General features: G+C 37.1%; 1 protein-coding gene across 2 annotated transcripts in view; it reads right to left on the bottom strand.

Annotated features, from left to right (window-relative positions):
• LOC127844182 (atrial natriuretic peptide receptor 1-like) overlaps positions 1-24,734 on the bottom strand; it is an 87,804-nt gene that overhangs the window by 50,123 nt on the left and 12,947 nt on the right. For both annotated transcript variants that reach the window (XM_052374243.1, XM_052374244.1), the window contains 7 exons: positions 21,727-21,876; positions 18,474-18,622; positions 15,430-15,565; positions 11,880-11,974; positions 10,262-10,394; positions 9,634-9,718; positions 3,451-3,574 (listed from right to left, as the gene is read on the bottom strand). In XM_052374243.1, coding sequence (XP_052230203.1) covers positions 3,451-3,574; positions 9,634-9,718; positions 10,262-10,394; positions 11,880-11,974; positions 15,430-15,565; positions 18,474-18,622; positions 21,727-21,876 — 872 coding nt within the window. The remainder of the gene's footprint in view (positions 1-3,450; positions 3,575-9,633; positions 9,719-10,261; positions 10,395-11,879; positions 11,975-15,429; positions 15,566-18,473; positions 18,623-21,726; positions 21,877-24,734) is intronic.

Genomic DNA, 24,734 nt, shown 5'->3' with positions numbered 1-24,734 from the left:
AACGTCTTATTTGAACTGACGCGAATTAATTTAATCATATTTGTCAACTTCGCTTTTGCTTTATTTTGATAATTTAATCCAAAGTTTAATGTTAGCAAGTGTTTTTTTTACTGGAATTGTAAACAAGGAGTCAGTTAAAGTCTTCCGAAAATGTGCAGTCTGTGTGAATTGACAGTTTGACGTCATCAAAGGAAAGCCGCTTTCTGTCGAAAACAATAAAGCGACAAATTTCGCGCCGAAAAAATTGGCTTCCTTTGTCTAGCAATCAACATGCCGAACCAATCGTGTGTTTGTTTCTCAATTGCAATTCTCCAATTTAATAAAAGCACGTGCATAGCTCCGCCTTCGAATCTTTTGCAGAGAACGGAGGCGGAGTTTAACGGTTAATTGAGCTAGTGTTTTACACAAGTTGAGTTCCGATTTGCCGAAATTACTCGGCCCTAAGCATTGAAACGACAAATACATTTATCAATGATTTTCCGAGATATACCGATTTGTTCCGATTTCCAAACTTTCTGTACAGTTCCTATAAACTATGGCGGACGTGTTTACAAAATTCCTAAACACATATATCGTAAATAATGGCAGTGTTTTATTGGATTATTTATACTTATTATCAAATAAGTTTGATATAATTTAATATAATATATAATATAATTAACATGTTAAACAATATAGTTGCGTCACAGACACGGAAATAAATTTTGATGGGGTCGACATTTGACTGACGCTGATTTTCTTATTGTCTGTAATTTTTACCCGAAATAAATTTTGAGAAGTGCCCATAAAAGGACTGGTACATAATGTGTCACATTGAAAAATATCCCGATCTCTGCAATATATGTGAACCAATCGTTGATTGTACTTACTTGATTTTATTCGCAACCGTACTCAAACCGGATCGTTTTTTTCTCATTTCGCTCATTTTGCAGTGCGGTCGGGAATAAAATATTTAAAAAAAAAGACGATTTTCCGATTTTATTTTTTTTCCCATTTTCCAAAAATTAGGGTCGGCGGTTTTGTAAACCAAGAAATATAAAAGTCGTGGCCTTAAGGCAGTAATATCCTCAATCTTTGTCACGGCAAATAAGAATAAAAACCTTCAGAACGTGTGCTCCAAAATACAGCGTGCATTTAAAATTTTGCGTAAGTTATGTTATAGGTAAATGTTACAACAACAACAACACAACAATAACAAGTAATTGTTCCTTTCTAATTAAATGAAAATGGCAGACAACCGTAACAGTATAATGAGAAGTAACAAACAAAACAAAGCTTTCAAATGAAAAAGTTGTTCAGTCTCTTAAATAATAATGATGTAATTATAAGGTTTATAACCACCTAGTTAGGGTGTCAAGTTTACCGATTATTCTAAACGTTTAAACGAAATGAAATAAACGGAACGTTACCGTTTAAACGGTATCCCTATGTCCGTTTAAAAATCATCAGTACCATCACATTTCCAAACTGAAAATAGTTATTTCCGGGAGTAATATTCAGTGCATATCCCATTCGCACAATGAAGTCATATTAAAACCATAAACGATAATAAAGCAGACCATCCGTATCACCACATGTGTATTCGTCATTCTATTAAAATAATTTAATGAACGTCGAAAATAATGTAAAATCGATGAAAAATACTGTTTACGAAAACGACACGTATTTTGCACATGAAATTCAATATGCAGATCGTTTCACCGCAGGAAATAAAAACCAGTTAACTAGCAAAAACATAATCAATATATTTATAATTCGGTTAAAATATTGTTATTCAACATGCTACCGCAGTGTTTTACTTTGCTAATCAATCAATTAAAATATTTCAAGATGGCGGCATATGCACTGTTTCGTTGCGAATTTGTAAGATTTTTGGAAAGAAGAGAAGATTTTCCGTTAGTATCCGTTCTTTTCTGTGCCATCCGCTAACCAATCATAAATAAATTAGTGCCGAATTTGGTAGCCCGGATTTACCGCAAGTACCCTGATTTCGCAATTCTTCATCGATATATTTCGTACGGGTAGTCAGCTGCGTTATTTGCACCCCAATATTTATTATATTGATATTGACTGTCGTTTAAACGTTTACTGTTTTGGTAAACGTTTTTCAGCAAAAGACGAAACTCGACCGTTTAAACGTGACACCCTTACCACCTAGTACAAAAATATGAGAAATATTTACTTCATTTTGTTAATATATAACCTTTGGGCAAATCTGAAGGGAACCATTTTCTTAAAATTTAAACAAGAGCAATAATAAACGTCCAGCCAATCAGAAATAACATTTTCATCCGGGGATTTACTTGCTGGCAAAATACCAAGCTCCCTTGATATGTGTTCTGATTTTCCTATTGATATAGGATGTTTTGCAATATTTCATCACTTCTCGTTTCATTTATTTGTACTTATTCTTTATAAAAAAACTTTTTTTTAATACCCATTAAGATTTTCATTCAGTCAACTCAGAAACCTACATGAACGTATTCAGTCAACTGTTCCTTTAAAATTTACATCACCAGAAACGTCCCTCTTTCCAACAGGCTTTCAATGCCTTCGGAACTTTGATTGGCAAAATTTGACCCTGATTCAAACATTTCCTTGATATTGTATAGAGTTACATTCTAATACAGTTCCATCAAGATTTAGTCATAAATGTGACTGTAAAAGTGGTAATATATGGGTTTTCTTAGATTAGACCTGGTTACCTAATTTTTGGACAAAATGGAGAAAAGATACAATTTTGGCCTAAATATTGTAAATAAGATACACATTCTGACCAAGTCTCCTCATGGTAGAGTTGTAAACTGGCTTCTATAATGGTAAGAAGGTTTTTACCTAGTTTTTAACACATGTAACCCAGATTTGAACTTGTTTTAAATTAAGGAAATATAAACATTCTGACCAGGTATCATAAAAATTGAGTAATAAATAGCCTCTTGAAAAGTAAAAATGGTTTGCTATATTTGACCTGGTGACTTAGTTTTTGACAATGGTAACTGGGATTTCACCTCACCCTATATCACTTCTTGCTCAGGTGAGCTAAAATCAACATAAACAAAAGAAGTGTTTGTCAGAAACACAATGCCCCCTATTGGGCCACTTTGAAATAAAATTTCAATATATCATTTAGCAGGTTTAGAAATTATCTCCCTTTTAAAGCTTATTACTTACCTTGGATTGTATTTTTTTACTTTTGACCTTGAAGGATGACCTTCAACACTCAAAATGTGCAGCTCCGTGAGATACACATGCATGCCAATATGAAGTTGCTAACTTTAATATTGCAAAAGTTATGGCAAATGTTAAAGTTTGCACAAACAAACAAGCCAACAAACAAACCAACAGACAGGGCAAAAACAAGATGTCCCCCACTACAGTGGTCCAATATGTCCCCCACTACAGTGGTGGGGGACATAAACATGCTTTGTGAAGATAAACACTTTTCTGTACCTTACTAATTGTGAGGGCAGATTTTGACATGAAGGAGTCGTTGTGTTTCCCCTTGCGCTCCTTCACCTCATCAGGGTCAATCAACCACGACTTTTGACTTACAGCCTTCTCTTCCTTGTATCGTCTGTGTACAAGATAGCAAAACAAAATGATATTTTAGGACATTATTAGTGATATTTCAACTATATTATTACAATATGCGCCTACTTCTGTGACACTGGCTACTCCATGGTACATTGTATATAAGCGTAATATAAAAAACAATAACACATATTTGATTACTGTTCTTTTGCCTGTGATCCGTGTTATCACGTGATTCATATTCTACTGTGATCCATATTCTACTGTGATCCATATTCTACTGTGATCCATATTCTACTGTGATCCATATTCTACTATATTCTACTGTGATCCATATTCTACTGTGATCCATATTCTTATGTGATCCATATTATCCTGTGATTCATATTCTACTGTGATCCATATTCTTGTGTGATCCATATTATCCTGTGATTCATATTCTACTGTGATCCATATTTTTATGTGATCCATATTATCCTGTGATTCATATTCTACTGTGATCCATATTCTTATGTGATCCATATTATCCTGTGATTCATATTCTACTGTGATCCATATTCTTATGTGATCCATATTATTCTGTGATTCATATTCTACTGTGATCCATATTCTTATGTGATCCATATTTTCCTGTGATCCATATTCTTATGTGATCCATAGTATCCTGTGATCCATATTCTTATGTGATCCATAGTATCCTTTGATCCATATTCTTTTTTATCCATACTCTCAATTAGCCTCAAGCATAAGCACATGTAGCTATTAGTAATTAGAGGAATATCACCGTAATTACTCTAAGTTTTCGGACACCCCTTTTTTAGCAAAAATAATATTTTTCGTGAATCTTAATTTTCAGACACATGAGTTTTCGTCCATAATTAATGTCTCTAAGTTTTCGGACAGTATATTTTACAGCGCTATTTTAACAAATTTTGGTCCTGTTTTCGATATCTAATGACACTTCGATCATGGGGTTTTACAACCAGATTAACATCATAAAACATGGCAGGTGCATGCCTGAGGGCAACGGACCATAACATTTGCGTTATTGGGTAAATTACCTTGTAAACCTGTATTCAATCAATGTTTTGCCTGATAACATAAGCGTTATGACAATCACCAGGGGTAGTGCCAATTAACAGTTCAATTATCTACCGCAATGGTACTACCCCTTCTCAGTAAAATAACTGTGACAAATACTAAACACTTCAAAGTGTGATGCACCCTATTGCAAGTTTAACGAACAATGGAAGGTGTTTAAGACAACAACTATCGGAAATGAACAAACAAAGAATTCATTGTTTGCCTTTATTATTGTGTTAATTACAGGTTCATACTAGCGAGTACCGGTACATCACATGCTCATCTTTGAACTCGTTGGTCAAAGTACAACCTTGTAGTAACTTTCTGTCAAATAAATTAAGCATTTAAAACTATTTAAAATGCAGTGCAAACATATATAACTGTAATTTATTCTATACTGCATGGTATTTTAACAAGCACGTGGTAGTAGTTGATACAATTGACGCTATTTTCGGACACTTCAATTGTCGACTCTAAGTTTTTGGACACCTGTATTTTGTGAATATTTTTTGTATCTATGTTTTTGGACACAACAAAAAATAATTATTTTTAAGTGTCCGAAAACATAGAGTTATTACGATACTATATGGCTACCGGTATCGATATATTGAATTGCTCATTATAATAGCATTTCGTTTTCATTTCATTCATACCATATTTCTGGATGAAATATAAAGATACTAGAAACAGTAATTAAGACTCATTTAGTACTACAATTCTTCACTCTCTAAAATGTGGCAAATGAGATTGTCATTTTCACATTTGTGAAATATGTTATCCTTTACAGCACTGTATAAAACGTACAAGGCTCTACATTAAAGGGGCCTTTTCACAGATTTTTGCATGTATTTAAGTTTGTCATTAAACGCTTTATATTGATAAATGTAGACATTGGATCTAAAAAGCTTCAGTAAAAAAGAATAAAATTAAGGAAAGAAAAACAAGAGCTGTCTCCATTGGAAGACATATGCCCAGAAAAACGCTTTTTTGAAACCTTAGACTCAGATTTCAAAACCTAAACACTGACCCTAAGTTCAAGGTCAAGGGCAAATGGGTCAAAATTTGTGTGCATAATGGAAAGGCCTTGTCCATATACACATACATACCAAATATGAAGGCTTCATCTGAACGACATTGAAGTTATGAGCATTTTACAAGGGGAAACGCAATTTTTTTATGATTGAAGGGCCATAACGCAGAAGTGCCTTGGTATATTTGGCTGATTATCAACCATAACCTAGATTTTATTGCCTTACACATTTTTATGTAGTTTGGTGAAGATCTGATGACAATTGCTGGAGTTATTGAGCAGAAATGGGAAAAAACAATTTTTTGATGATTCTAGGGCCATAACTCAGTCGTGTCTAGGTCAATTCGGCTGATTATTAAACTTGATGTAGATTTTATGACCTTACACATTGTCATGTAGTTTGGTGAAGATCCTATGACATTTGCTCGAGTTTTTGAGCGGAAGCAAGAAAATACACAATTTTTCAATGATTCAAGGGCCGCAACTCAGGAGTGTCAATTTGGCCGATTATCAAACTTTACCTAGATGTTATTGCTTTACATATTTTCATGAAGTTTGGTGAAGATCTGATGACAATTGCTCGAGTCATTGAGTGGAAACAAGAAAAAACCCAATTTTACGATGATTCAAGGGCAGTATTCCTCAAGAGTGTCTGGGTCAATTTGGCCAATTATCGAACTTGACCTAGATCTCATTGCCTTACACATTTTCATGCAGTTGGTGAAGATCTGATGACAATTGCTCAAGTAATTGAGCAGAAACGAGAAACAAGAGGGCCAAGATGGCCCTGTATCGCTCTACTGCTGAAAAAAAGGCTGTAACAAATATTCTCGGCATGTGCAAATACTTAAATATAGGCCCTATTTAAGCACATGTACACTTTTGTGACCTCCTGGGCTGGATCAAATTTAACCCCAGGGGCATAATTTGAGCAAACTTTTTAGAGGACTACTATATCTCACAACATACAAAATGTGGTAGCCCAAGGTCCTAGAGTTAAGGACAAGAATATTTTTAAAGTTTTCACAAAATAAGCAAGATATAAGCGTATATAATGTGACCCGCGGGTCAGGGTCAAATTTGACCCAAAGGGCATAATTTGAACAAACTTGGTAAAGGACTATAAGATGTTACTGCATACCAAATTTGGTAGCCATAGTCCGAATGGTTTTCGACAAGAAGATTTTTAAAGATTTCACAAAATAAGGGCTTTATAAGCGTTTATTCAATTTTGTGACCCCTCGGGGCAGGGTCAAAGTTGACCCCATATGCATTATTTGAACAAATTTGGTAGAGGTTTATTAGGTGTCACTACCTACCAAATTTGGTAGCCCTAGGCCCAATGGTTATGGACAGAAAGATTTTAAAAGTTTTTTACAAAATATGCCCCATATAAGCGTATTTTCAGTTTTGTGACCCCCCGGGCATGGTCAAATTTGACCCAAGGTGCATAATTTGAACAAACTTGGTAGAGGACTATATGATGTCACTACATACCAAACTTGATAGCCCTATGCCTTATGGTTAAGGGCAAGAAGATTTTTAAAGTTTTCACAAAATAGGCACTAAATAAGCATATAATCGATTTCGTGGTCCCCAGGGCAGGGTCAAATTTGACCCCTGGGGCATAATTTGAACAAAATACGTAGAGGACTATACAATGTCACTACATACCAAATTGTGTAGCCCTAGGCCTAATGGTTATTGACAAGATTTTTTTTTAAGTTTTCACAAAATAGGCATTATACAAGCATATGTTAAATTTTGTGACCCCCAGGGTAGGGTCAAATTTGACCACAGGGATAAAATTTGAACAAATTGGGTAGAGGACTATTAGATGTCACTACATACCAAATTTGATAGCCCTAGGCCCGATGGTTATGGACAAGAAAAGTTTTCACAAAATAGGCCTTATAAAAGCATATGTTCAATTTTGTGACCCCCGGGTCAGGGTCAAATTTGACCCCAGGGCATAATTTGAACAAACTTGGTAGTGAACTGTAAGATGTCACTACATACCAAATTTGGTAGCCCTAGGCCGGATGGTTATGGACAAAAAGATTTTTAATTTTGTGACCCCCGGGTCAGGGTCAAATTTGACCCCAGGGCATAATTTGAACAAACTTGGTAGTGAACTGTAAGATGTCACTACATACCAAATTTGGTAGCCCTAGGCCGGATGGTTATGGACAAAAAGATTTTTAAAGTTTTCACAAAATAGGCCTTATATAAGCATATGTTCAATTTTGTTTTCACAAAATAGACCCTATATAAGCGTATGTTCAATTTTGTTACCCCCAGGGCAGAGTCAAATTTGACCCCAGGGGCATAATTTGAACAAACTTGGTAGAGGACTATAAGATGTCACTACATACCAAATTTGGTAGCTCTATGCCATACGGTTATGGACAAGAAATTGTTTAAAGTTTTCACAAAATAGGCCTTACATCAACATATGTTCAATTTTGTGACCCTCGGGGCAGGGTCAAACTTGACCCCAGGGGCATAATTTGAACAAACTTGGTAGAGGACTATAAGATGTCACTACATACCAATGGCTATGGACGTGAAGATTTGTAAAGTTTTCACAAAATAGATCCTATATAAGCATATGTTCAATTTTGTGATCCGCGGGCAGGATCAAATTTGACCCCAGGGGCGAAATTTGAACAAATTTGGAACAGGACTATTAGATGTCTCTACATACCAAATTTGATAGCCATAGGCCCAATGGTTATGGACAAGAAGATTTTGAAAGTTTAAACAAAGTAGGCCTTATATAAGCAAATTTTCAATTTTGTGACCCCGGGGCAGGGTCAAATTTGACCCCAAGGGCATAATTTGAACAAATTAAAAAAGATTCACCCCAAAAACATTCCTGAGAAATTTCATCAGAATTGGACCAGAAGTTTAGGAGAAGAAGATGTTTAAAGGAAAAAATAACACACGGACGCATGCACGCACGACAGACACAGGACCATGACATAAGCCCCGCTGGCCTTTGGCCAGTGGAGCTAAAAAACCAATTTTACCATGATTCAAGAGCTGTAACTCAAAGAGTGTCTGGGTCAAATTAGCCGTTTATCAAACCTGACCTAGATGTTATTGCCTTACACATTTTCAGGAATTTTGGTGAAGATCTGATGACAATTGCCCGAGTTATTGAGCGGAAATGAGGAAAAACACAATTTTACGATGAGTCAAGGGCCATAACTCAAGAGTGTCAGGGTCAATTTGGCCGATTATTGAATTTGACCTAGATGTTATTGCCTTACACATTTTCATGAAGTTTGGTGAAGATCTGATGGCAATTGCTTGACTTATTGAGCGGTAACTAATCCGGACGGACGGACTAACAGACTAACTAACAGACGGTGTGATTTTAATATGCCCCCAGAACCTATGTTCTGGGGGCATAAAAAGTAATCCTCAACTTGGCTCGAACGCCTGACCCCCAGAGTAAAAGTCCATCGCTTAGATCACTCGGCCATCAAATCTCATACAATGAACCATGTATTTGATACTTTTTATAAGCAATCCTCATACTATACCAAAACTAGGCAAAATATAACAACAACAGAACTCTCCAAATTATTCAATCGTTTCGCGTTGCAAAGCTTTATAATTTTCAGGTTTTTAAATCGTCAAAAGAGGCATATAATGGATATTTAGAGCACTGGTAAATATTAAGTCTTTCTGTTTCCTCACAATTATCATAACTACAACGAAAATTTGAGAATCTGAAACATTTTTTTAATTTTGTCAATTTACCAAAATGTGAAAAGGCCCCTTTAAAATTGCTCAATAAACTTCATATCTGGCATAATTACAGGTATGTGAAGGTAGTACTATTAAACTTCTCCAATATATTACCAGTCAGTAGATTAAATGAACAATGTAATATTACTGTTAAAATGGCCTAAAATACAAGCAAACAAGCAACAAACATGTAACAAGCATACACCTTAAAAAACAAACAAACTACATGCCTGTATCCATAGACACCAAACACAGCTGTCACCATCAAGATAGCACCCAGCACCGATAGAACAGCAATCAGAACGGTATGGTCCTCTGTAAAGTGAGACTAGTTTCTTAGGTAACATATTTAGAAATGCAATATAACTTGTTATGATATACATTAATTAAAATATAAAATGCCTCAAAAATATGACACAGTTGGCAGTTTAAGAGTCATTTTTGTCAACAACTTATCTAATTGGTCACTAGATCAAGTGAACGTGAACGTTAAAATGTATCAGGGGCGTCATAGCTCGGGCTGCAGGGGCTGCAGCTGACGCCCCAATATTTTTGGCTAAATGAAATTGTAAAGTTAATTCCATTACAAAAAGTAAAACACAGTTCTGATGGATAAATGGATAGTGGGACAAACAAAGGCAAACATGTATGTATGCCCTATTCAATATTAAAGTGGAAACATAATAAACACATCAAATTATATTATATATAGTCATTATAAATAAACAAATACATGGATTTTAAAGATTCATACAACTTTGGAGTACCGGTAAATAGTTTAAAGATAAACTATGATTGTCTCGAACATAAGCATCCAAGAACATAAAATATGAAAAAGAAGGCCTATGAAAGCCCTACTTTTTTCCTCTTTGCACTTGTCTCCCACGAAACCGCATGGCGGTTCATCAGGGGGTAAGCCATTGGGCCACACGATACTGACGTTAGGCAGGGGGCTGTATTCCAGTAGCACTCCCATGAAACGCCCCACGGTCTGAAACATGCATCATGCAAGCAATTTCATACAGGCAAATCAGGGACAGCACTTTATGCTTTTATCATATTTTCTCTTTTAGAAAAGTCTTTCCTTTGGGACATCACTTTAAGCACAAGCATTTAACCCCCTTTTCACAGAGCACGGCTCATATGAATGTTAATTACAATCAATTTTATACTTATATTGTTGCTTTCTTTTGTGTAAAAGGTTAACCCATTTATGCCCAATGGACTCTCCCATCCTTCTTTATTGGATCAATTTATTTCCAAAATTAGGGATGTCTAGTAAATTTATTTCTATATCAAGAATTTTCATTTGAATCCCTTTCACACTTTTAGTAATGAAATGCTCAATAAAAGGATGTTGCCAAGTGTATTTATTTGGGTCTGCAGGCTTTATGTAAAGGTCATTCAAGGTAAAAGCTGGGTTAAACAGCTACGCAAAAAAACAAACACATTTTTTGTGTGCAGAGAGTCTAATAAATATGCCATTATAACTTTTGTTGAATAACGTCAATATGTCAAATTGTAAAACAGACTGATTAATTCAATCTTTTTATAACTGGTAGTTGTTTCTTGAATGCTTAGAAAACGAAAATTAAACAAACAAATTTGAATTTAGCAATAATAAACACAAATTAATTATTTTTTTAAACAGCTACGCGGCAAATAAACACAACCCAATGGCTGGAATTTAGCTAGACAGACAACCTGATGCCAACTTTTGGTGTGCAGAGGTTATACCTATTGGGAAGTTCTCACATACGACATATACCATTAGAACTATGCTGTGTAACACTTTTCAATTTAGACATATATTTTCACCCATTTGTAGTCCCTTAGAAAGTTTTATTAACTTATTAATTAATTAATTTATTATTAATTAAGACCTTTTTTTACTAGATTCTAGTTTTGAAGGCTTCATTTCCAAACCTTAGATACTGATGAGCAGCAAACAATATAAAACCTGAACAAACTGCGAGTTACTTGTAGGCTGTTCTGGTTTCATGCTGTTTGCACATAGCCATTTTCAATTTGCTTCTAAGTCGGAAAGGGTAATGTTACGCACACACAAACTTAAAATTCAATATAATGGTGTTTGTGACACTTTAGTGACTTTACTTTTTAAGCATCATGGAAAATCTCCAGAGAAATGCTTTTAATGAAGCTCGACCATCAACATATCAATTCACACCTCAAGGCACTTCCGGAACTATTGACAACACGATAATCCCTGAACAAAATGTAGAATTAAACCAATTTATCACATTGTCAATTTGAATGGCAATTGAACATGTCATCCTATACGCCAAACCAAACTGTTATATGCTTGGAACTGTTTAAGGAAATATGCAGACTGCACAGGCTTATCTGGGACAAAACATTATGCATATGCATTAAGCCCAATTTTCCCAGAGCTAAGCTTTGAGCGAACCCAGGAATTCAAGACAAGTGAGTGAGAGTTATAATGAGTCTACTGTACCTGAAAGGTCCTGTCTGTTGGTGACATCATGTCGAGGAGTTCAAAGTCAGCGTCTCTGTCACCAATGGCGCTTACTGCGACTTCACCCAACAGGCCTGTGAGTAGAAAATATAGGATGCACTGAGACCGTGGGGAATAGAGCAGTAGGAAATATAGGATGCACTGAGACCGTGGGGAATAGAGCAGTAGGAAATATAGGATGAACTGAGACCGTGGGGAATAGAGCAGTAGGAAATATAGGATGCACTGAGACCGTGGGGAATAGAGCTGGGTTCTGGGAAAACTGGGTTTAATGCATGCACGCAATGTCATCCCAGATTAGCCTGTGCAGTCTGCAAATGCTTATCAAGGACAACACTTTACACTTTTATTGAATTGCATTTTTTTGTCAAAACGATGTCTCTTCTTAATAAAAATCCAGTTGAGACGATGTCGACTGCACATTCCAAACTGGGACAACACTTTACTCACATCCATTTAACCTTTTCCCACTCAGAAGCAAAGTGACAATGGCTATGTGCAAACAGCATAAAACCAGTACAGCCTGCGAGTTACTCGCAGTCTGTTCAGGTTTTATGCTGTTTGCTGCTCATCAGTACCTAAGGGTTGGAAATGAAGCCTTTAAAACTTGAATCTTGTAAGAAAGGTCTTGGATTAAATGTAACTTTATAAGGCACTACAAATGCGTCAAAAACGTATCTAAGTGGTAAAAAGTTAAATACGTATCTAAGTGGTTAAGGGTTAAATACATATCTAAGTGGTAAAGGGTTAATAATGCTTCTCAGAACAAAACTCATATGGTTATTTAGTGGGATTAAACAAACTGGCATGAACAAAAAAACACTTAAATTAAGCACAGGAAAGTATGTTATATACAGCAGAATATTATTTTTTAAAGGCTTGGGAACTTATAAAAAAAGCCTTTACACAGAATTTTTATCACCTGCCATTAAAGAATTATTGTAGAAAGCCACAGTTAGAATTTGAGGTTGCATTAGTGAATATCAAATTTTAAAGATCAAAACATCAGTCTCCTTACTGGGTTACTGTTGGAGAAGGATATCCATAAATAAGAAATGACAGGATCAGGATTTTAGTTTTCAATAGTTTCTGTTACCAAAGTAACGACAATTGTCCTCTGACAAAAGAACTGAAATAGCGTACACATTGACCACATGGCCCTTTATCCACAAACATCAACCTAGCCCAAGTACTTTTTGAATTGTTGCAGGACCCAGATTCTAGTTATCACTTATTTCTCTATCCAGAACAACCAAAATTGTTGTGTGAAAAAGGAACTAAAACAAGAGATGTGTTTGTAAGAAACACAATGCCCCCTACTGCGCCGCTTTGATTTTTTTTTTACCTTTGACCTTGAAGGATGAACTTGACCTTTCACCACTCAAAATGTGCAGCTCCACCAGAAGTAAGTAAAAGGTTGAATGGAGAAATGATTTTTTGTTTTTTTTCTACCTTTGACCTTGAAGGATGACCTTGACCTTTCACCACTCAAAATGTGCAGCTCCACGAGATACACATGCATGCCAAATATGAAGTTGCTGTGTTCAATATAAAAAAAGTTATGATTAAACTTTAACGAAGGTTAAAGTTTTAGGAAAGAAAAATACAATGATATTTGACCTTTGACCTTGAAGGATGACCTTGATCTTGACTTTTCACCACTCAAAATGAGAAGCTCCATTAGATACACATGCACGGTAAATATCAAGTTGCTATGTTCAATATTGCAAAAGTTATCAAACTTTAACCAAGGTTAAAGTTTTGGGACAGAATGACAGACAAACAGGACAAAAACAATATACCCCTGATCTATCAATCCAAGGGCATAAAAACAGACATATTCAGAATATGGCTTTCTATCCACATAAATGAGTTTCATCAACTGCGCTTGAGTTCTTTTTGAGTTATCACAGAATCCAGATTGTTTGAACTGACAGACAGTCAGACATACACAACATCTATCCATATAGTGAGTTTCATCAATGTATTTTAAGTGCTTTTTGACTGATCACAGGATTCCGAAATTTGGGACCAAACTGAAATAAAGTGCATGTCCCCTTGGCCATCTCTCCACACACCAAGCCTTAACCCATTTATGCCTAGTGGACTCTCCCAACCTTTTAAATTGGATCCATTTATTTCCAAAATTAGGGATGTCTAGTATATTTGTTTCTATATTTAGAATATTTCTTTCAGAAATTCCTTTAAAAAAACAGCGCAGACCCGATGAGATGCCGCATCATGAGGCGTCTCATCTGGGTCTACGCTGTTTGCCAAGGCCTTTTTTCTAGACGCTAGGCATAAATGGATTAACAACACGGCTTACATACTGTTTCAGTCGTCGGAAGATAATGGCTTAAAGGGACTGTCAACACGACGACGAAGGAAAGAAAAGTTGTAAAATACCATTTTTTTTTACAATTATTAGTTTAAATTGATTAAAATATACTGACTGGTATGTCACATTACTTGAAAAAAGTTGTTAAGTTTTCATATTTTCAGTATATTTGGTAATAAATTTTACTGGGTATGTCTACCAGGTAACTACCAGTTAACTATAAATAACGCCAGTCAATTGATCATCATCGTCACATGGTAAACTCAGGAATGCAAATTGTGCTTGAGTAGTGAATTGTATATATCTAATATATAAAATGATCAATCTACTTGCGTTATTTATGGTGTGTGTATCGTTATGTCACTTATTTTCGCGACGTACTTTCGATTTCACATTGCGAAATTTATTACAGAATAAACTGAAAATATGAACTTTTTTCAAGTAATGTCAGATACCAGTCGTGATATTTTAATCAATATAAACTAATAATTGTAAAAAAATACGGTATTTTAGAACTTTTCTTTTCTCCCCATTCATGGTTGACAGTCCCTTTTAGTTTTTCTTTTATCTCTTCATTTAAAGCATCTGTAATCATAGCAACCAAAATTTTTGTCAGACAAAAACCCTGAAATAACGCTGAGTATTCCCCATAATGGCCCTCGATCCAGATACCAAATTTCATCAACATAGCTGGATTATTGTTTGAGTTATCGCATAATACAGATTTTTAACCCTTTCCCCATCAGAAGCAATGTGGAAATGGCTATGTGCAAACAGCATAAAACATGAACAGCCTGCAAATAACTAGCAGTCTGTTCAGGTTTAATGCTGTTTGCTGCTCATCAGAAACTAAGGGTGGGAAATGGAGCTTTTAAAACTTGAATGTAGTAAGAAAGGTCTTAAATTAAATTAACTTTCTTAAGGATAACCAATGTGTAAAGATACATATCTAAGTGGTAAAGGGTAAATTTAACAATGTTGGCATATTGTAGGAGTTGGGTACTACAGAAGAATGTGAAGGGTGGAAGCACGCACGCTAGAAATGATGCTTACTAATTTATATCTCTTTTGCCCATCAGCAGAGATTGTTACATAGGATTTCTAAGGGAAAACCAAAATGGAGGAATACAAAACATCAATGGAAGTTTATCATTTTCACAACAACATACATGTTACGATGAGATTTCAAACCTGGATAGGAACTGTTCCAGAAGTATTTCGCAATAGCCATTCCATCCTTTATATTGCCACCCTTCTCTGCCATCCTTTTGTATGCATGAGCTAGATACATGGCGGCATCATAGAAAGAAGTTACATAGTAGCTGACCTGTAACAATGCAGAGTAAACTTTTCTTTACAAAGTGGCTAGAGTATTTGTTCACTTTTTTATAAACTATTAAGATTTATTAACATGGTGCTTACTGTGATAGCTATCTGTGTAAACTTTGCAAAGCTGATGGAAAACTCCACCTGGAAAACTAAAATGAGCCGCGTTCTGAGACAACTGGGCTTAATGCATGTGCGTAACGTGTCATCCCAGATTAGCTTGTGCAGTCTGCACAGGCTAATCAGGGACGACACTTTCTGCTTATATGGTATTTTTAGTTTCAAGGATGTCCCTCCTTACCAAAAATCACGTTTAGGCGGAAAGTGTCATAGCTTGTGTGGACTGCACAGGCTAATCTGGGATGACACTTTACGCACATGCATTAAGCCCAGTTTTCTCAGAACAAGGCTCAAATAAATGTTGGCACAATAAATTAGGGCTGATGGATGGGTGTGGTATTACCTTCAGAAACATACTGTTGTAAGGCACCTGGAAATTAAGGACCACTCTTACTCAGGTATTTTTCCAGCTTTTAGGGAAGATGGCCCAGCCCCATGGATTTGAAATTGGGAATTTTATCGGCTTTTTTTGTTTTATATTAAGCCGAATCACAAAACCCTTGAATTTCATCGCAAAATAACAAGACTATTGCAAAGCAATATATGTTGACTCACCTACCTGCTCCACTATTGTCAGATTTTTTAAAAATTTATTTGTTGCCATAGCAACCAGAATTTTTGACATAGGAACAAAATGAAATGACCTGCTTAATGTCCATATTGACATCTATCCATGTTTCAAGTTTCATGAAAAAATATGAAGAACTTTTACAGTTATCGCAGGATCCAGAAACGTGTGACAGACTCATGGACTGACAGACTGACGGACACACAGTGCGCAAACCATAAGTCCCCTCCGCTGAAACTGGTAGGGGACAATAAGCGCCTGAACAACACAAAGACCATATTGGACTACGCTTTGTTAAAAAGCGAAACAGCTAATGTCATTAGCGTTAAATTACCAGATTGGGAATTTTTAATAAATTTTGTGTAAATGGAAAATATTTTTTGCCATTGGGAATATAGCCGAATTTAGGCAATATAATCGGACAAAAAAACAACCTGTTACTACTAAGTTATTAAATTTCAGGCAAATATCATCAAATTTATTATAAGCTCAGCATTTGCATGTGTCAAAAAGCAAACCCTGAGTGTTCCATTTGAAAAATACTCCAAATAATTCTGGTTCAACTATTTTGTTACTCAACCCTCTTTAAGTCCCTAAATTTCAACTCTAATCAAACATCAATTTATGTAGTAAACATATTTACCATAATTACTCTACTTTTTGGATACTTCAGATATTTAAAGACTTGTGTGCGAAAAAATTAAAATACACAACATTTTGATACGCCATGAAACTTTGACCGAGTTCAAAGGTTAGCATTTATAGACTATTATGAACTTGTAATAATCAATTATCATCTAATATTTTAAGTCTAAGAGTTAATTATGATTATGTTTTTTTGTTCTTTCACAATGGTTGGTCTTTTATCACTGCCATAAGCAGTACAACATAACTGGAGCATATTTGTCACACTTCAGATTTTGAGCAGAGGCATGTTGCCAAGCCCTTATACCACCATCACACCGGCTGGCGTCCTTACTGTGTCTTTTAGGAGACCCAGGTCGCAGTGAGGATGACATAGACACCTGAGGGAAGCAGTAAGGAGGCAAGAGGACGCAGTGAGGACGCCGAAAATTGCTCAGGACGCAAGCCCACGGGGACCACTTTGAACGTGTTCAAAGTAGTCGCCGAAGTCCGGCGTTTTACGGCGTTCTGTTAAGGACGTTGTAGGGATACCGAAGAGACCCAGCAGTCATAGTAAGGACGTGGTAGGGTCGCTGTAAGGTCGCCATGGATGTCGTGTGGTCGCCGCTCAAACCCACAGAAAATTATCATTGACTGCAAGGCGACAGTACGGCGACCTTATTGCGTCATTAGTACCTTCTTTGTACGTCTATTGCGTCCTCAGAATGACTATGGTCACAATAAGGGCGCCGCTCAGACGCCGATTGGTCGGCTTTGGTCGCCGTGAGGACGCAGAACGAACGCGATAAGGTTGCAAGCGACATATTAAGGACACCGTGAAGACACGCAGAACGTCATAAACCAGGGCGCTGGTGTGACGGGAAGGCGAAAAACAGCATTTTTACCGAAAAAGGTATTGGCTTCCTTACTACGACAATCAGAAATGTCCAGAAACACAGTCTTAGGTTGCTGTAAGGATGCCAGTACGGTGTGACGGGGCTATTAGATAAGTACATAGATATAAGCAGGCATTTACCAACAAAACACTTATTTTCAAAAGCAAGGAGATTATCATACCTAATTGGTACTACCGTTAATTGACAACAACTGCTAGTTCTCAAAATGATAAAAAATAAATACAACTGTGAATTCATCAGGCAGAACATATTGGTTGCCTTACGAAGATGATAACAACAGCCTAACTACCTAATCGTGTGAAACCATAGCCTATAATGTAACAGTCATCTGACTTCTTGCAATCATCTGCAAGGTTTAATTGCCATCATCAAGTTGTAAATACACATGTGTAATGTGTCACTAGATTAATGCAAATAAGAAAGTCTCTTATCAAATGCAACTGTCCACAAATATTATAATATTAAAATGAAATAAAATAAAATTTTACACTTTAATTTAATAAAATTAAGTAATTCAAAACGGGCGAAAATCTGCTTGTCGGAAAAACAATTCACAAAAATAATAAAATATATATGGCTAAAAAAGGGTGTCAGAAAGTTTATATTGTCTAAAAACTAAGAGTAATTACGGTAGTGATAAGACAAGAATCTGTGATTAGGTGACTTAAAACTGCACTCACAGACTCTATTGTTATGTCGTAACTCGCCAAGGCCCTTTTCTTCACCTCTGCTGCAAACTCCTCATATATTGGCCCCTGGAGCTTCGACAAGCTCAGGATGAGGACGGACTCATATGCCTTGGTGACAGCTTCATCCTTTTCCGCATTATCTGCAGGGATCATATAAGCTTCAACCTGGGAATATCTGGCTTGAGGCATATGCATAGTGCGTGCTTGATTCACCTGTGCAGTCTGCACAGCCAAATAGTGCGTGCTTGATTCACCTGTGCAGTCTGAACAGCCAAATAGTGCGTGCTTGATTCACCTGTGAAGTCTGCACAGCCAAATCATTGACCACACTTTCCACCTAGACTGGATTTTCTTTCTTTTCATGCTTTTTTATTTGTATCCATGGTTGTTACCAGCCATTTCTATATTATTTTGTTTTTCACTGATAAGTCATTCAAATTTGGTTCAAGTTCTCATTTACAGTTTTATAAAAGCTCTTATGTAAGTGACTCGTACTGCCAAAACAACATTGCATGGCACAGCAGTTTTTGTTTACTTAATTCTTATATGAACACAGAGAACGAATACCTTATATATTTCATTGCGTATAATTATTGCCTTGACAACTTGAGTAGCCAATAAAACCAAGGCTTTGAAGGTATATTACCCGGTAGGCAACAAAGGTGTCCCCTACCAGGGTAAACAACAATCATTAAAAACAAGAGTGCCAAACTGTCACAAGATACGCCCGTTCGAAAGTTTCGGACACCATGCTCAATGCTTGAAATGCACTAAGTGACCTCGAGACCACGGAATGTATATTGAAATCTAGAGTCCTTGTCGAGACCTAGTTATTGACCCGGAATGACCCATATTTGAACTTGACCTACATATCATTTAGATGTAACATCTGACTAAATTTGGTGAAGATCAGATGAAAACTACTTCAATTACAGAGGAGACACCATGCTAAATGCTTGAAATGCACTATGTGACCTCGTGACCTCGTTCTTGACCCGGCATGACCCATATTCGAACTTGACCTACATATCATATAGACACAACTTCTGACCAAATTAGGTGAAGATCAGATAAAAACTACTTCAATTAGAGAGCGGACACCATGCTTAATGCTTGAAATGCACTAAGTAACCTCGTGACCTAGTTTTTGACCCGGCATGACCCATATTTGAACTTGACCTACATATCATCTAGACACAACTTCTGACCAAATTTGGTGAAGATCGGATGAAAACTACTTCAATTAGAAAGCGGACACCATGCTTAATCCTTGAAATGCACTTAGTGACCCCGTGACCTAGTTTTTGACCCGGCATGACCCATATTCGAACTTGACCTAGATATTGTCTAGACACAACTTCTGACCAAGTTTGGTGAAGATCGGATGAATACAATTTGAATTAGAGTCCGGACAAAGTGGCGCCGTTGAAAATGCACTAATTGACCCTATGACCTAGTTTTTGACCCGGCATGACCCATATTCGAACTTGGCCTATATATCAACTAGATGCAACTGCTGACCAAGTTTGGTGAAGATCGGATGAATACAATTTGAAATAGAGTCCGGACAAAGTGGCCTCTTTGAAAATGCACTTATTGACCCTATGACCTAGTTTTTGACCCGGCATGACCCATATTCGAACTTGGCCTAGATATCAACTAGATGCAACTGCTGACCAAGTTTGGTGAAGATCGGATGAATACAATTTGAATTAGAGTCCGGACAAAGTGATGCCTTCCGCCCGCCGCCCGCCGCCCGCCGCCAAGGGGTTTCACATAATACGTCCCGTATTTTATACGGGCGTATAAAAAGTGCATTTAACTCATTAACAGAAATATTTTTCAGTGTAATTAAATGGCATTAGTGTATTTCGCCTGCTTTGGTTGTATTTTTTTTACTGTGACAAAAAAGTTAAAAGAATCGCCATTTTGTTTATCCTTTTTCAAGTTGGTTTATTTGCTTTCTATTCAAACTTTTAAAGAGGCCTAATTTCACATTTTGGTAAATTGACAAAATATATACAAAAAAAATTCAGATTGGCAAATTTTCGTTGTTACTATGATATTTGTGGGGAAACAGTAATACTGAACATTAACCATGCTCTCAAAGGGAAACAGTAATACTGAACATTAACCATGCTCTCAAAGGGAAACAGTAATACTGAACATTAACCATGCTCTCAAAGGGAAACAGTAATACTGAACATTAACCATGCTCTCAAAGGGAAACAGTAATACTGAACATTAACCATGCTCTCAAAGGGAAACAGTAATACTGAACATTAACCATGCTCTCAAAGGGAAACAGTAATACTGAACATTAACCATGCTCTCAAAGGGAAACAGTAATACTGAACATTAACCATGCTCTCAAAGGGAAACAGTAATACTGAACATTAACCATGCTCTCAAAGGGAAACAGTAATACTGAACATCAACCATGCTCTCAAAGGGAAACAGTAATACTGAACATTAACCATGCTCTCAAAGGGAAACAGTAATACTGAACATTAACCATGCTCTCAAAGGGAAACAGTAATACTGAACATTAACCATGCTCTCAAAGGGAAACAGTAATACTGAACATTAACCATGCTCTCAAAGGGAAACAGTAATACTGAACATTAACCATGCTCTCAAAGGGAAACAGTAATACTGAACATTAACCATGCTCTCAAAGGGAAACAGTAATACTGAACATTAACCATGCTCTCAAAGGGAAACAGTAATACTGAACATTAACCATGCTCTCAAAGGGAAACAATAATACTGAACATTAACCATGCTCTCAAGGGGAAACAGTAATACTGAACATTAACCATGCTCTCAAATATCCATATTAATATGCATCTTTTACATTTTATAAACCTGAAAAATTTTATGTATTGCAACGCAAAATGATTGCACACTTCAAAGGATTGCTTATATTAAGAACAAAATACATCACTCATTGTATAAGCACAGATGGCCGAGTGGTCTAAGCGTTAGACTTTTACTCCAGGGGTCAGTGGTTCGAGCCCAGTTGGGGGTTACTTTTTCTTTCTTAAATTATATTCTTATATATTGCATTTATATTCTTGCTTTTTACTGGCGGTTTATTATAGATCCAATATTTCCATTCATCAATATAAAGCATTTAATGTAAAACTTCACAACATGCAAAAATCTGTGAAAAGGTCCCTTTAATAACAGTGGTAAATGACAAACATGAAACCTGCCCAATGTGATTTTAAAAATAAATTACTTGTTAGAAACTTCTGGTACTCTCCCAGCCAACCCGGGTCGGGAAAGAGCTCCAGAGTGATGAACACATACGACCCTTTGGTGTAACCCAGTTTGTGTGCCTGGTACATGAACGAACGGAAAGTCGCGGCAGTGCAGAAGAAGATCATAACTGCAATAAAAAGATCTCTTTATCATCATCACATACCTCTAGAATTTACAGAACATTCCAATTTATTTATTTTTTTTAAACATAACTTTATATCAAAAATTAAGTTGTGTATATGTCAAGTAATTGTACATATTTTCTTACATCAAAAATTTGATTTCAGAATTCCTGTATTGAACACAATACGCCCCTCAGAGGCCCTCTTTAAATCGACCTACACATACTACGTTTACAAACATGGCATACCCATGATGATGATAATTTATCATATTAAATGCAGAATTTAGCACTGATGCATGTGAACAGCAACATGTTTCAAAATGCATATGATGTTATAAACTTGCCATATTTGCAAAACTGAGACTGCATCAGACTTAGTGACTTTGTTTGAAAGACGTGAACAGATGGTATTTAAAAAAAAAATGATTTAACATAACCTTAGTACAATGGAGTCAGGATTAATAATATATTTTCCGGAGTTTGAAGGGACAGACGGAGGGAGTTAGGGACTACAAGAAACAAGAGCTGTGTTTGTGAAACACAATGCCCCCTTCTGCACTTTGGAGCTGTACAGCAGCTATTTGAGAGAAAATTGTTAAGTCCCTTTTACTTTGTAAAAAAAATATAATAGACCGGAACGAAACTCAAACTTGATCTGAAAGTTGTGTAGGTAGACTGACACACCAAAAATAAGATCATTATCTGATAGCATATTGAAAATAATGCCAAAAAAAGAAAAGAAAAAACTGGTCCAAGGACCATAAATATGTCAAAAATCAATGGACCAAAGGGAATTTCAATATAATCTGTAAGTCATGTAAGTATAGACTCACACACTAAAAAAAGGTTATTATCTGCAAGGTTTAGGAAAATAGTCCAGATATCTGGTATTCTGTAAAAAATTCTTTATACCAAGGAATGCAAATTAGCAAAATAATCAATTGACCAGAACAAAACTTGAACTTGATCTGTATGATATGCAGGTAGACTTACATACCAAAAATTAGGTCAATATCTGAAAGAATTTTGGAAAAAAGTCCAGACAACAATTGTTCTATAGTTCTTCTTTGATGCGTAGAATACAGATACTACTGCACAAAGCACTGACTCATCAGCTGGGAACTCCCCATCAACAAGTGTTTCTATCCTTTAATCCCAGGACACTCTCCGGACAGCGGATGTGCAGTGCTGGCCAAAACACTACAGGTCAGTGGTTTAGCGTCCAGCTCTTCTCCTTTCTCATCATCCACAGCCAGTTGGATGCCCTTTCTGCTGCTTGTCCAAGTCTGCCTACAGCCCTCTTCCTGTCACCTCTCTTGATCCCAAGGTTGCTGAGCATTCTCCACACAGATTGGGCTGGGAATCCTCTGCACTCTAGCTATTTCCATGGGGAACAGCCAGGCACTCCAGCCACGCCTTCTACACTGTTCTTGTAGCTAAGTGTACTTTTCCATTTTCTGCTCATAGGCCTCATCACACCTAGTCTCCCAGTGTACAGTGAGTTCTATCATCACCAGTTACTTGTCCTTTGGAGACCATATAACTATGTCTGGTCTCTGTGTGGGGAGCACTATGTCTGGATACCAGCTGTTTTCCTAGGTCGACCTTCATCTCCCAATGCTATTGATTCAGCAAGGATAGCTGTTGCTGCGGTTCTTGACTTCTTTGCAGTTTGTCCTTCCTTGACAAATTTGGTTGTTGGTAATGCCTTCTTGTTGGTTGGTCTTGTCTTCCTTCTCTCCCGCTCTAGTATGTCTGCTAGCTCCTTGTGGACTGTGCCGTGCCTCCATCTGTAGCGGCCTTGTGTTAGTGTTGTCTGGCAAGATGACAGGGTGTGCTGCATGGTTCCTAGTTTGTCGCACAGCTGACACTTGGGTCCTCCACTAACCTCCATCTGTGCAGATTGACTGGAGATGGCAGCAGATCATATACGGATCTAAGTTGGAATTTGAGTCATAGTGGTTCCTCGTGCCAAATGTCTGCCCATGTAAGGTGTCTTTCTGTGGTCTGCCCTTGTGTCCATGCGCACTGTCCTCCTGTCCTGACTGGTCTGGCGCGCCTGACTTTCTTTTCTGTAAGCCTGATCTCCTGCTGGACCATTTTGCTTCTTTCTTTCTAACCGGCTGTGCTGCAGGGTTGTGGTTTTGTACTGCCAAGGCCTTGTCTTCATACAGCTGTGATTCTTCTTATGTCTTTGTGTCGTAGTCTGCTTTCTGCCTGGGCAACTGCCTGGCATGCTGACCACTTTCGCCCTGTGTGTGTCTCGATGCCTGCCTTCCATATCATGTCATCTGATGACTCTTTGAGGGTTACCACAAGTCTTCCTAAAACTAGTAGGAACACCAAGTTATCGCCGGAGATGCTGGTTGATTTCTCTCTCGAATCCTTCTGCAGTGGTTGTAGCTCTTGTAGGGGCCACATAAACCTAGGTAGTAATCCATGTTGGTACAGCCATGCCTTAAACTTGCCTGGAAGTCCTGTCTGGTCTATAAGCTTTAGGCCATTTTGGAGCTGGCTTTTGAATCTACTGATGTTGTTAGTGTCCTTCAGGCTGGCGTCATACCACTTGCCGAGGCACTTGACTGGACTGTCATTAATGGATGGTTTGTCTTTCCCTTGCACCTGTAGAGTGAATCTTTTGGTGACCTTTCCCTTCTTAATGATCAGGGTCCTTGACTTCTTGGGTTTGAACTTCAATCGTGCCCATGTGACCGCGTCCTCCAGGGTTGTTAGTACCCAGTGGGCCTGTACATGTGTGGTGGTAGTGATTGTCAGGTCATCTATGAACCCCCTGCTGGATGAGAGGTTTATTACTGACACAGTTTTTGGTCCTCTGGTTTCCCTTCCCTATTCGCGGCATT

Source organism: Dreissena polymorpha, chromosome 9 (assembly GCF_020536995.1).
Source record: "Dreissena polymorpha isolate Duluth1 chromosome 9, UMN_Dpol_1.0, whole genome shotgun sequence".
NCBI classification, from domain to species: domain Eukaryota; kingdom Metazoa; phylum Mollusca; class Bivalvia; order Myida; family Dreissenidae; genus Dreissena; species Dreissena polymorpha.
Note: the sequence above shows the minus strand (reverse complement) of the source record. Positions and strands in the feature narration are given on the sequence as shown.